At 28.3% G+C, this 12,970-nt stretch overlaps 1 protein-coding gene and 1 long non-coding RNA gene across 2 annotated transcripts in view; one reads left to right on the top strand and one right to left on the bottom strand.

Annotated features, from left to right (window-relative positions):
• Positions 1–8,598, bottom strand: part of LOC105831982 (lutropin-choriogonadotropic hormone receptor) — a 253,454-nt gene extending 244,856 nt beyond the window's left edge. Inside the window, 1 exon segment of the mRNA XM_036290661.1 lies at positions 8,372–8,598. Coding sequence (XP_036146554.1) covers positions 8,372–8,598 — 227 coding nt within the window.
• On the top strand, positions 8,595–11,329 carry LOC118646847. Its single transcript, XR_004964270.1, has 2 exons — positions 8,595–9,175; positions 11,165–11,329. It is a non-coding gene; the product is annotated as an uncharacterized LOC118646847 (long non-coding RNA).
• Positions 11,330–12,970: the final 1,641 nt, after the last annotated feature.

Genomic DNA, 12,970 nt, shown 5'->3' with positions numbered 1-12,970 from the left:
ATTAATCAAGTTCGAGAATGAAATTATTTTTACAATAGATGTCATGGTCGTACCGCCGCGAACGTGAAGAGAATAATAAACGGATATTTCCTTATTATCACGATATCAAAAATAAATATTGCAGTGGGAATATATTATTGCGTCAACCATAATGTACAAAAAAACTCATTAATAAATTAAGACAAAATATATATATCTTAAGATTCAGTAATAAAACAAGCAGCGTAACAACAACCGAAACATTACGTTTATTTATATTTTCTTTTGCTTTGTGTTATTTTTTTGTTAGAAAGAGAAGTCTTGTAAATAACTACTTGAAATTGTAGTGGCGAAAAAATCAGGCTGTTCCTTTTCAAGAAGATAAGTGAATTGAAGGGATAATGAATTGGATTGATTTGCAGTTTTGCATAAGTTTCGATAAAGTAAAGTGGTATTTTTATAGAAGCATGTATTAGATGATAAAATTGCGACTATGAACTGCGAATAACTCCTTGAGGAAGCAAAGTAAAACTAGAAAAGTGTATACATACAATTTTTATCATTAGCACCGTGATTCTTTTGTCTTGAACCAACATGATATAGCGCCGCATTTTAATCACAGAATCGTGTGTGATTTAAAATCGCATTTATAATTATGTATTCATTCAAATATTTATATATTAATAAGAAAAATGGCAAACATAAAAAATTACATATCTTCATCTTGATTAGAAATGATTATAAATATACATTTAGTTTCGATTAATATCGATCAATTCGATTAATTCAATTAATGCATTTACTGATATATTTTCGTTATTAGTTCATGAAAATTTTAGAAAATGTGATATTTAATAGCATAGAAAATATATTGTAATGTAAAGAATATATATTATAAACTTAAAATTATTATGGGCGTGCATAAATTTTTGCATACAACAAAAATGGAAGAAATTTCTAATAGGTATTTTTGCAAATATTGCGTAATAAATTGACGAAAATTATACTAAGGTTATAATACACCATGCAGTAGTTTTGTCGGAATACAATTTCTGAATATTTGTCTAATTGTTAACAAATATTTTGTTCAGAAATTTTGACAAATATTAATTAGAAATTATAAATTATATATTTTGTAATTGTTATGTAGTTCAAAATTGCTTAATTCTTTATTTAAAATTTTGCAATACTGAATGTGAAATATTTTATGGTAATTATTCAGTTTAGGGGAAGCAGCTCCGATTACCTTGACCTTGACATATGTTATCAAGATCACCCTCTTGAGTGACCTTCAAAAGATTTTAGCCGTCGCTTGTGATTCATTAAAAAGTTATTAACAAAAAAAGGGAAAATCTCTTAAAGGTCACTCAGGAAGGTGACCTTGATAATACATGTCAAGATTATGGTCATCAGAGTTACCTCTCCTAAACTGAATAATTACCAATACAACCAAATCATTTTTTTGAATTATTAAACAATTTCTTTCTAAATTTAATTTTGTAAATATGTATATTGCTAAGATGATTTGTCATACTGTTATAGTTTTGCAAAAATACTATTTTAAAATAAATTGCACAAATAGTTGTTAATATTTTGATAAAAAGTTAACATTTACACATTTACATCAAATTCTGTAATTATATAATATTATAATATAAATACATACATCTATACATGATTGTACATGCAGATTATAATTTTATGCAAAATCTCATCGTATAATTTAGTAAAATTATTTTATCAAAGGCATATGTAATTTTTTATTGTAAATAAGTATTTGTATGTGTTTATAAATAAGTCAGGACGTTAGTGTTAAAAAACGTGAAAAAAAATACTTTAAAGTTTTTTAGACAATGCATGGTTGCTGTTTGGAAAATTAACATTTATTTTTCCTTCAATTTAATTGAATAATTTCAAATGTTATATTAATTGTTATAATTATTTGATATAATAAAATATTTTATATTAATTCTATATCTAATTCTTTTTATACTGATATGCAAATGGTTCGGTTAAACGCACATTAAAAAATCGATGTACGTATAATATTCTGTATAATAATATTTCGTAAAATTACATATAATTCAAAGTGTTGTTTACTATATAAAATGACTCATGATTCTATACTACATTCGTGATACAAAATTACACACTATTCCAAAATATAAAAATAAAATTGCGACAATTTAGCGGTAGGTAAATTAATCGAAATGAAAAAATAATAAACTCTTTTTACTGTTGTCATTTTCGTATTACGATGGAAATTTTTAAAAATTAATTTTATTTTTTACGAAACTGCATATTTAAATTACAAAAACTACATTTTTCTAAAAAAATTCTTCTTTTTGTCATAACTTAAAAAATTGAAAATTAGACCAATATTGTGATCCGATATGGAATTAAAAATATTGTTTTAAAATTTTAAATTGATCGGATAAACCATGTTTGAGTTATCATGGCTTGGAAAATTGTTTTGGAAAAAAATACATTTAAAGTGTAACATTTTTTTAAATGTAACTGTACATCTTTTTTTTTAAACAAATATACATATTTTCAAAACACATTATATATCTATTTCTTTAAACAAAAGTTTTATGTGATGGTAAAAAATATCTTATTTTTGGATTTGTTAAAATTTTTTAATTCCTTAAGAAAGATTGTAATAGCATAATTTTGTAAATTGCACATCTATAAATGGAATCGGCATTGATTGCAACAATTTTTTCTTAATTGATTCTAAATTATGATGTATGTAGGTCATATTGTAACATATGTATTAAGTATAATATTATTTTTATTTTTTTTAGCGCTCAATCAAAAGTTCTCGCTCGATTACTTTCATATAGAACATATTCGAAATGATAAATAAGAGAAAAAATTTTGTAAAAAATGCGCGTACGAGGACAAAGCATTAGCATCGCTTTTTGAGGAATCTCTCTTCCATTCTCTTTTGCGACTCGTTTGTCGCAAAATGTGCCGTAGATAATTAAAGAAAAGAGATTTTTTTGCCGTATATACGCGACGGGCTTGCAAGACCTAGAATCATATGTAGAATAATAATGAGCGTTCATTGCATTTATCTCATGGCTGCAATTACAAATTTACGCAACGTTATACATTCGTGTGAAATAATTATCTTAAATATAGGTACATATAGTATAGTAATATATCTTCCAAAATGAAAACATCTATCGAACATGCGATAGACGTTTTCATTTTGGAAGGTATATTATTTTGGAAGATATATATAAGGAAGAAAAAATGATATCGGTAAATTAGTTTCAAATTAAAATTAATATACTGTAGCCCAAAAGTTTGAAAACATTTGGAATTTTTTCTTTTACAAACAACTCAATATATTAGTAAAAAAAAAGGTATTTTCTACCTAAAGGTATTACGACGATAGAGCATAACCAAAGCACGCATAAATAGAGTAGGGTGAGGAAAGATAAAAAGGATCCTGGCGTTACCGAGATTTTTTTGCAAACTTGGATTTTCAAATTAGAATAACAAAATGCAAAATCCTTTTATAAGATTAAAGTATGCACAAAAAATAAGGGGGCAACGTACGATTTGTTCTGATAAATTAAAAAAATTGTTATTCATTAGTCACCTAATGAAAATATTTGCTTTATACAAAAAATCTACAGTTTATAGAGGAAAAAATGGTAATATGGCCAGCCTACTGTTATGTAATGCTAATATAACAAAACATAACAGTCAACATTTGTTATAAGGCATTTTTACTTTTAAGAATTTCGAAAATTTTTTAAGGTACATTTTAACATTTAATTACACATACTTCCTCATTCTTTTTAAACTTAACCGTATTATCATCCAAATGTACACTTGAGTACATTCTTATTATTTAACTCTTTATTCGGCTGTATATATTTCGACTTATACAAAATTAAACGATGATATAGGATAATTGTCAATATAGCCATCTAAGTGTGTTAGTAATATGGTCACTCATGTATATATATATATATATATATATATGGGTGTCCCAACGCACGTGGACCATTACTCGTAAAAAGGTAAAAGGGATCGAGATGAACATAAAAGTCCAATATTGTCTTGGGTTAGATCTGCAAATAATCGAGATATTAACGAATGGAATTCTCAAATAATCTAATTAATTTCTATCGTAATTGTGAACAGTAAATAATAAAAGCTTATCAAACATTCATAATAGATTTTTTTCCGTGTTATGGCTCAAGCGGATCGAGCTCTTTCCTCGGCGCGCTTTCATTCGCATAATTTGAAAAATTAATACCTTGATTATTGGTGGACCTAACCTGAGACTTAACCCAAGATCTAACCCAAGACAATATTGGACTTTTATGTTCATCTCGATCCCTTTTACCTTTTTACGAGTAATGGTCCACGTGCGTTGTTTTTCTATATATCTATATACATATATATCTATATATCTATATAATATGGCCACTCATTTATATTTTATTTAATAACTTCGTTAATAATCAATGTTTTGAGTTGAAATTTTACGATTATATTACGATTAATTTAATACTGTTAATTAAGACTGTTTAAAAGCTGTAAATTAAGGCTGTTAATTTTTTTAAATCTTTTATATAAATAAGGTTCTCTAGATTTAAAGTTATTTTTATTTAACTTCCATTAAATGTGAATAAAAATCACCTGTTTCGATATAACAACTTATTTTATATAAATATATATGTTTCTAACAAAATACTGTGATTTTTTTAAACAAAACCAATTTTTTTACATTTATTTTTGTGGTGGTCATATTACCTTCTCTATTTCTCTTCGGCCCATTATGCAGTATTGTTACATTTTTTAAAATAATATATAATATAATAAATATTTTATAACTAAATTGAAAATCTAATGAGCAACACTTTGATAAATATAATCGTAAAATTTCAATTCAAAACATTGATTATTTATTAACAAAGTTATTAAATAAAATATAAATGGGTGGCCATATTATCACCTTATTCTATATGCATAAAATAGTCCCGTCGCCCTCTAGAAAAAAACTTTCAAGAATAATATCGTGCAATTAGAAATAAAATTAGAAGCTTAGAAAAAAAGATTCGTATTTCGCAACTTGGAAAATGAAAAAAACGAAAATTTAGGTTATATACGTGTAAAAAGTCGATAAGTAGAGCAATATAAAAATAATTTTTTTTGTTCTCATTATAAAATTTAATTCACAGATTGATATTAATACTTTAATTCTGAAAAAGAATTTCTAAATCTATAAAAGAAATACATATGAAATCTCATTAATGATGTGCACGAATGACTCTACATTATCGACATCAATTAAATTTCAAAGGCACTCCAGGATCCCTTTAATTTTGTAATAACTTGAAATATGTATAGTCGAATAAAATGGTAAATGACAATAAAATACTCAAGCATATATACATTTGGGTGACAATGCGTTTAAGTTTAAAAAGAATATGGATGAAGTATGTATAATTAAATGTTAAAATATACCTTAAAAAATTTTTGAAATTCTCGAATGTAAAAATGTCTTATAACAAATGTTGACCTGCGCTTTGTTATATTAACGTCACTATATAACATCAAGCTATTAAACAAATGATACCTAGAATTCGTCAATTAATAATGAAGATAATAGGGATAGCCATATTATCTGCACTGCCATATTACTACCTTTTCCTCTATTACAAAGTTAACCCATTAAGGAGGACGTCTACATTAGAAATTCAAAAAAATCGATTTTTTTCTTGCTTAAATCTATAGTATTTTATCCGTAGAACATACTCCTGAAGTCCCAAGTATAGATTCAAATTGTATCAGGCCGAAATGAGCACGTGCAGTGCGCATGTCCCAAACGCTCCGAACGGGACAGCAAGTAAAAATCTCTAACGGTCTTTGAAAAGGTACATTGCCTGGTGGGAAAGAATTACTTGAAAGGTGTTTAGGTGGGTATACACAAAATGCCAATGAAAGTTTTAATGCGACGATTTGGCAACTTGCCCTAAAACACCTCCATTGCGGCCGCAAAATCATTGAAATTGCTACCTACATAGCTGCTGGAATTTTCAATGAAGGCTATTTGTCGGTTCAAGAATCATGTCACGCATGAAAATAGTTATTGGACCAGTATGCAGAGATGTTGCGGATAGAATAAACGAAAATCGCACGATTAGCCAAAATCGTCGTAGCAGATCTGTTGCGCAGGAAACGCGTACTTACGACAAACAATGGCTGTTGGAGAAGAATGAATTGTATAAGGACACTGAGGATAGTTTATATGGAGCAGTTTATATGGAGCAGAGATAGCAGATTAATCGAAAAGTACGGATAAACAATCATTAGCAAGCTTTTATCAACCTTTTTCTTTGATCGGAAACTTTAAACGCGTTTTTTTCGAAATCACTTTTTTCAAAATTGCGTGCACGATTAAAAAAAACTAATCGACGGATCCACTTCTTTTTTTTTTTTTTTTTTTAATTAAAGGTTATTAAATTATCTTCTGTGTGAACCTAAAATATAAATTAAGTCACGTAAAAAAAGTTATTTAAAAAAAAGTCAAAAACTTTTCACAAAAAACCGATTTTTTTTTCAAACCGCTATTTTATAAATTTTTTTATAATAAATGTATGGCTTTCTTAAGTTCACTTAAAAGCTATACTCATAAACTTTACAAAAAACTTTAGTTTTTTCCTTTCAGTCCTTTTTGTACTGGATGTTATTCTGCACGCAGTGTGAAAGGAATTTTCCAAAGCAGTTGTGCATTTTTGTTTACAACTTATAATTAAATAAATAAAATTTTATAATAAAAATTGTTTTGAGTACCTAAAGACATGCACAATAAGTGATAAAAATCGCAAAAAGATCCATTGCTTAGTTTTATTAGAAAAAAATCATAAAAAAGTGCTTAATTTTTTAATGATTTTTTTTAAATAAAACTAAGCCTTCTAATGTAGACCCTCCTTAAGTCCCAAGCGGACAGTTTTCTGTGACTTTTTTCAGCGGTATTTTACACTATGAATCTAATCCTCAAAAAATTTTACACCAACTTTTTCTTATGTAAAATTTCTTGAACTTTTAATATCCGTCGTCAGAATTTCTCAAAAATGCGATTTAAACAAGTTATGTTAATTTATTTGTAAAAAAGCTGTCCAGATCGCATTTTTGAGAAATTCTGACGACGAATATTGGAAGTTCAGAAAATTTTACATAAAAAAAAGTTGATGTAAAATTTTTTGAGGATTAGATTCATAGTGTAAAATACCGCTGAAGAAAGTCACAGAAAACTATCCGCTTTAGACTTAATGGATTAACACATAGATTTAAAACTCTTTAAAAATGTGTTTGAAAGCTACGATTTTTTTTATCGAGGTATTAAACTTTTCGTGAGATATAAGAAAATTGCAAGTATTTTAAACTTTTGAGCTGCAGTATATATTTTATTTAAAAATCATTGTTTCATATACAAGTAAGAAATTATACATACATACATGTTATTTTTAAATTAATTTTTTCATTCACCTATACACTACAGATTATATGAAACAAGCACAATCTTGTTTTGGTATAATTTAATCTTCTAAAAATTTGATAATTTAAAATTTCCGTAAAATAAAATAATAAAACTTTTACTCCAAAATTAAAATATACATATACATATAATCATCTAAAAAATATAATATGTATAATTGTTTTGATGATAATAACATTAAAGGATAATAATTTAAAGATAGTTTTTTTTTATTTAATATTTTTCCTTAGTTCACAAAAATCAATACTAAATGAGAATATATTTTCCTTGATAAATCTATATAAAATTTCTTCATATAAATAAATATGTGTATATTTAACGCTATATAATTCTAAATAATTTCTAATTAATTTTAATTTGCTAAATTTTTTTATACAAAATAAAAGAAACAAAAATAGTATGGAATTAAAGAACTATATTGACATTCAGAATATTTAAAATATTGATATGACTTAACTTAAAATTATAAAGAATCTGTAAAATATCTGCAAATGGAGTTTAAATGTTTTGTGTTTGTGTTAAAGCTTCAAGTTTAAGAGCACGGCAGCACCCAGTTTAAAATTTGAAAATACTATATTTGATAATTTTTTTATTAATTTCATTTAAGGATCTCTTTTTATTCTAAATCCTGGGTTTGTTTTTCTGTTATGTTTTTGGCCCTGGTTATTTTATTTTATAACAAAAATTCGCATTGTGCACGCGAGCCATTGTTTCACAAAATGGTAAAAAAAAAACGGAAACTTTACAACGCGTAAATCGTATGCAATATCTTCTCGGTAAGAAGATAACTCCTTTTCTCTCTAATCCTTCACTCTCCCGAATGTTCGAGATTGATGCGAGACATGCGAGTCATAACATACTCACATTTTCGTTATGTTAACAGGAACAATGGCCTTCAGCGGATCAACATCATAGATCGGTTCGAGGGAGAGCAGATCGGCGCCGCGGCACAGCAGCTCCCGTCCGTCGGCAATGAGGTTACACGGGACGGCCACGTCCGATGCGCCACACCGACAGTAGCGGATCCACCAGAAAAGGACAATCCAAGCCAAGATGACCGCTATTCCACTCTGACGAGGCCGCGTGCACATACCGACCGACCCTATACGATGTGTCCGCCCGCCGTAATTTGCTCTCACAGCTCTCTTTCCCGCCGGGTACGCCGCACCCAAGTCACTTCACCATTCTTTCTCGCGCCGTTCTTCGACGTCCGCATATCGTCCGCGATCCACCTCCGGACACGCGTGCACACGCGCAACCGTCAATGCGAGCACCCCCATAAGGAGTCGTCGTCGCCACCGCTGCTGCTACCACTATCTCTCCTCCACCACCACTATCAACGCAGTCGCCACCGTCGGAGGGAGAAAACGTTGACTTCTCCCGAACTAATTCGAAAATTATAATCTCCAAAGAGAGGTTCCACAATGAACCGCTCGCTCCGCAGTACATTCACCAACTGAACTGAGCCAATATTATGTGCGCGCGGTACTCGTACGGATTTCGTATATCCTGCATCCCCCACCTACTTACATCGTCATCTCATCGTCTCGTCGCCTCCCAACACCCACCCTGAATCACTCGACTTTCTCGACTCGATCCTGCCGTGCGCAATGCCGCAGAATTCGTTGCCTTCAACAGCAGAGACTGGAGATTCAATGGACTCGTTCGGTTGTATTCGATCAGACAACTTCTTGATAGTTTTGCATTTAAAATGATATATTGGCCATATACAAGCTGCATATACTAGTATTACGCGTACATAAGTAAACGCGTATAAAATGTAAATCTATCAAAAACTTTACAAGTTAAAAAAGATACGCTAAGTATATAAATGCGTGTATTTAAAAAACGAGTATTTAAAAAATGAGATCAATAAAATTAACCAAGTATATTTTTGAAAAAAGACTTAGAAAAATCCGATAAATATCTAGTAAAAAATTATTTCTAAAAAATGAAAATGTGTTCTCAATGCAATTACCCAATAATTATACGCTATCAGTGTTTAATGCATGTATATTTAGTAACAATTTATCGGAGATGAAAAAATTACTTTTAAAAAATTTTTAACTAGTTACTCATTACCGAATCAAAAAAGTAATTAATTATCGTTATCGTTACTTAAAGAGAAACGATTCGTTACTTTTTCCGTTATTTTTTTAACTTTATAACGAAATTAAATAAACAATTTATTTGTGAAATATTTTTTTAATATTAACAAAAGCAATTTATTTTAAATATGCAAAAATTTTTAAAAATAAAGTTTTAAAATGCGCATAATTTAAAAAATGTTGATTAATTAAAGGAAGATAATAAAAAAGGGCCAATTTTGGCTCTCACAGTTGTAAATAAGAGAAACACTATTTTATGTAGATTTTCTATTCTTTCTGAATATAATAAAATTTGTAAATTATTACAAATTCGTAGGGCTTATAAAACGTTTTAAAAATTAATAAAGAACAATCAAATTAATCAAGGGCATATATTATATGTATATTTATAGAAATTTGGATAATGTAGATAAAAATTCATCGACTTGGAGAGTATAACATAACAAGTGATTAATTTTTTTAAATTAATATCAGAATGTAAAAATAATTGTAAAAATATAAAAAATTCCAAAAAATTATAAAAAATAAAATACAAAAAATTAAGAAATACAAATTATTAAAAACAAAAAATTATTATTCCGGATGAATGTGATTAAAGAAAAAAATACTTTTAGGCGAGTGAAAATGAGTCAATTTTTATAAATTTTTTTTCTAAGAAAAACAGTATGTCTTAACCTAAAATTTTTCTAACTTTAGATATTATTTATTGTTACTTATAACTATTACAACGTTGTTTTTCTTATGAAATATTTAAGAATGACGGAGATATAACACTGTTTGTCGGAAAGGTTGTGACGCGAGAATTATTAAACGGCGTAATTTCTAGTATCTGCTGTATTGGTCTAAAAGAAAAAAACATAAAATTTTTTTATTATTAAGGGGATCCTAAAGTTGTCTATTTTACTGATATTTTTTCATTAAACTAATCTTTTAATTGGCTTTATAAAATCGCAAAACTCTTTTACAGAATTAAATTTACAGAATTAACGTACCAGAATCTAAGGGAATACGGTCGATTTAATATTAAAAACAAAAAATTTTATTTTTGGTACATAGAGCTGTCACTTGATGACAATATTTGCTTAGTATATAAATCTACGATATATATGTACAAAATAAAACCATATTTCTTTAGGAATAACATATACGAACAATATCGTGCAATTTAAACTAAGATTAAAAGTCTAAAATAAAAGATTAGTTTCATGAACTTTTTATAACTGCAAATAACCAGATAAAATTAGAAAAAGAGCATCTGAAAAACATTTTGTTTATTCTCGGTATAAAATTTAGTTCGTATGATGATATTAATACGTATACTTTAATTCTGGAAAAGGATTTCCGAATCCGTAAAATACATACGAAATCTTGTTAATAGTATGCACGAATGACCCTGTATTATCTACCCCTATCAAGTTTGACGGGCACTTTAGAACCACCTTAACATTTATACTTAACATTTATATTTCGTGTAAAATTTAAAATTTTTTGATTGATTAATGTAGTATGAATGTTAATAATAAAAAAATTTTTATGTCTTTTGTTTCAGACCAATACAACAGAGACTAGAAGTTACGCCGTTTGACAACTCACGTCACAATCTTCGCGACAAACAATGCCATATCTTCGTCATTCTTAAATATTTCATAAGAAAAAAAAACGTTGTGATAGTTAAAAGTAACAATAAATAATATCTAAAGTTTGAAAAATGTAAGACATACCGTTTTCTTTAGAAAAAAAATTCATAAAGATTAACTCATTTTCACTCGCCTAAAGTATTTATCCTCTTAAAAGATTAATAAAAAATAAATAATTTTAATCTCTTTTTTCAGCTGATATGGCCATGGCGGATCTCGAAACTCACTGCTTAGAATTATTACAATGTGACATCAAATTGTTGTATAAATATGTTGACGACATTTTTGTTATTGTACCTACATCCAAAATTAATGAAATTCTTGGCACTTTCAATAGCTATCATCCATGACTTCAATTCACATATGAATTAGAAAATAACGGAACATTGAGTTTTTTAGACATATTGGTTATTAGAGATGGCAACAAATTAATTACTGATTGGTTTCAGAAAAAAATGTTTTCTGGAAGATATATTAACTACTTATCCAACCATCCTCTCAAATACAAAATTAACACTATTATTAACTTGACTGATCATACAATTTTATTAGCTGACGAAAGATTTCATACTCAGAATATCACAAAAGTTAAAAAAATTCTAATCAATAATAATTATCCAGTATACTTGATTAATAATCATATACGAAATCGCGTTAAAATACTACTTAAATACTCTTACATAAACCTAGAAGATAAATCTTGTGACCTTAAAAAATTTGTCACTATTCCTTACATTAAAGGACTAAGTGACAATATTAGTCGTGTCTTGAGAGATTTGAAGTTTACGGTTCTTTACACAATCCCTAAAAAGCTCAACTCCATTGACATAGTCAAAGGAAAAGATAAAATAGACCACTTAAAACGCACAGAAATGGTATATAAAATTGATTGCACTTCATGTAATGTGTCGTACATTGGACAGACCAAAAGACACTTGTATACTCGCATTAAAGAACATCAACGTGATATTATAAAAGACGATAACAACCATTCTGCAGTTAGCCAACACCGCATATCTCAAAATCACAATTTTAATTAGTCTAAATCCATAATTCTGCATAACGAACCGATTACAAGAAAACGAGATACAGCAGAAATGTATCCTTTTCTTAAAAAGATATGTTATTTATTTATCGAATGTATCGAAGTCATCTCGAAAGTCTCGAAGAATTGTTGCCTTTAATCCGCGATGCTGATTGGTTTTTTCGCTGATCATTGAGCCGCATGCTTCGTAGTGTTTGACAGTTGTGTTTGACAGTTGTGTTTTCAAGTCAAAATTGGTTATATCAAAAGTGTATAAATAATAAGGTAAGTAATAAAGAGATACATTAAGTAATAATATAATAGGGAATAACAATAATATCTTTAAAATTTTATAATCTTTTAGAAAAAAAGAAGAAGGAAAGCAAATAGATTGGTAGGAGAAAGAGAGAGATTCGACTTTTGTAAAAAGAAAAAGCAGAAAAGAAAACAGAAGGAGAAACAGCGACTTTTATAGAAAGAAGGAGCGGAGAGAGAGAGAGAGAGAGAGAGAGAGAGAGAGAGAGAGAGAGAGAGTGTGTGTGTGTGTGTGTAAGAAAGAAGAAAAAGAAGAGTGTTAGAGCATTAACAGTAAATATTATTGTATTGAGTATTTTATGTAGTTAGTAGCCCGCAATTACATATGTTATTGGCTTTTTTTTTCTCTGTGTGTATGTGTATATATTTGTGTGTGTGC

The sequence above is a fragment of the Monomorium pharaonis genome, chromosome 8, assembly GCF_013373865.1.
Source record: "Monomorium pharaonis isolate MP-MQ-018 chromosome 8, ASM1337386v2, whole genome shotgun sequence".
In the NCBI taxonomy this organism is placed as follows: Eukaryota; Metazoa; Arthropoda; class Insecta; order Hymenoptera; family Formicidae; genus Monomorium; species Monomorium pharaonis.
The sequence above is the reverse complement of the archived record's forward strand: the minus strand, read 5'-3'. Positions and strand labels throughout refer to the sequence as shown.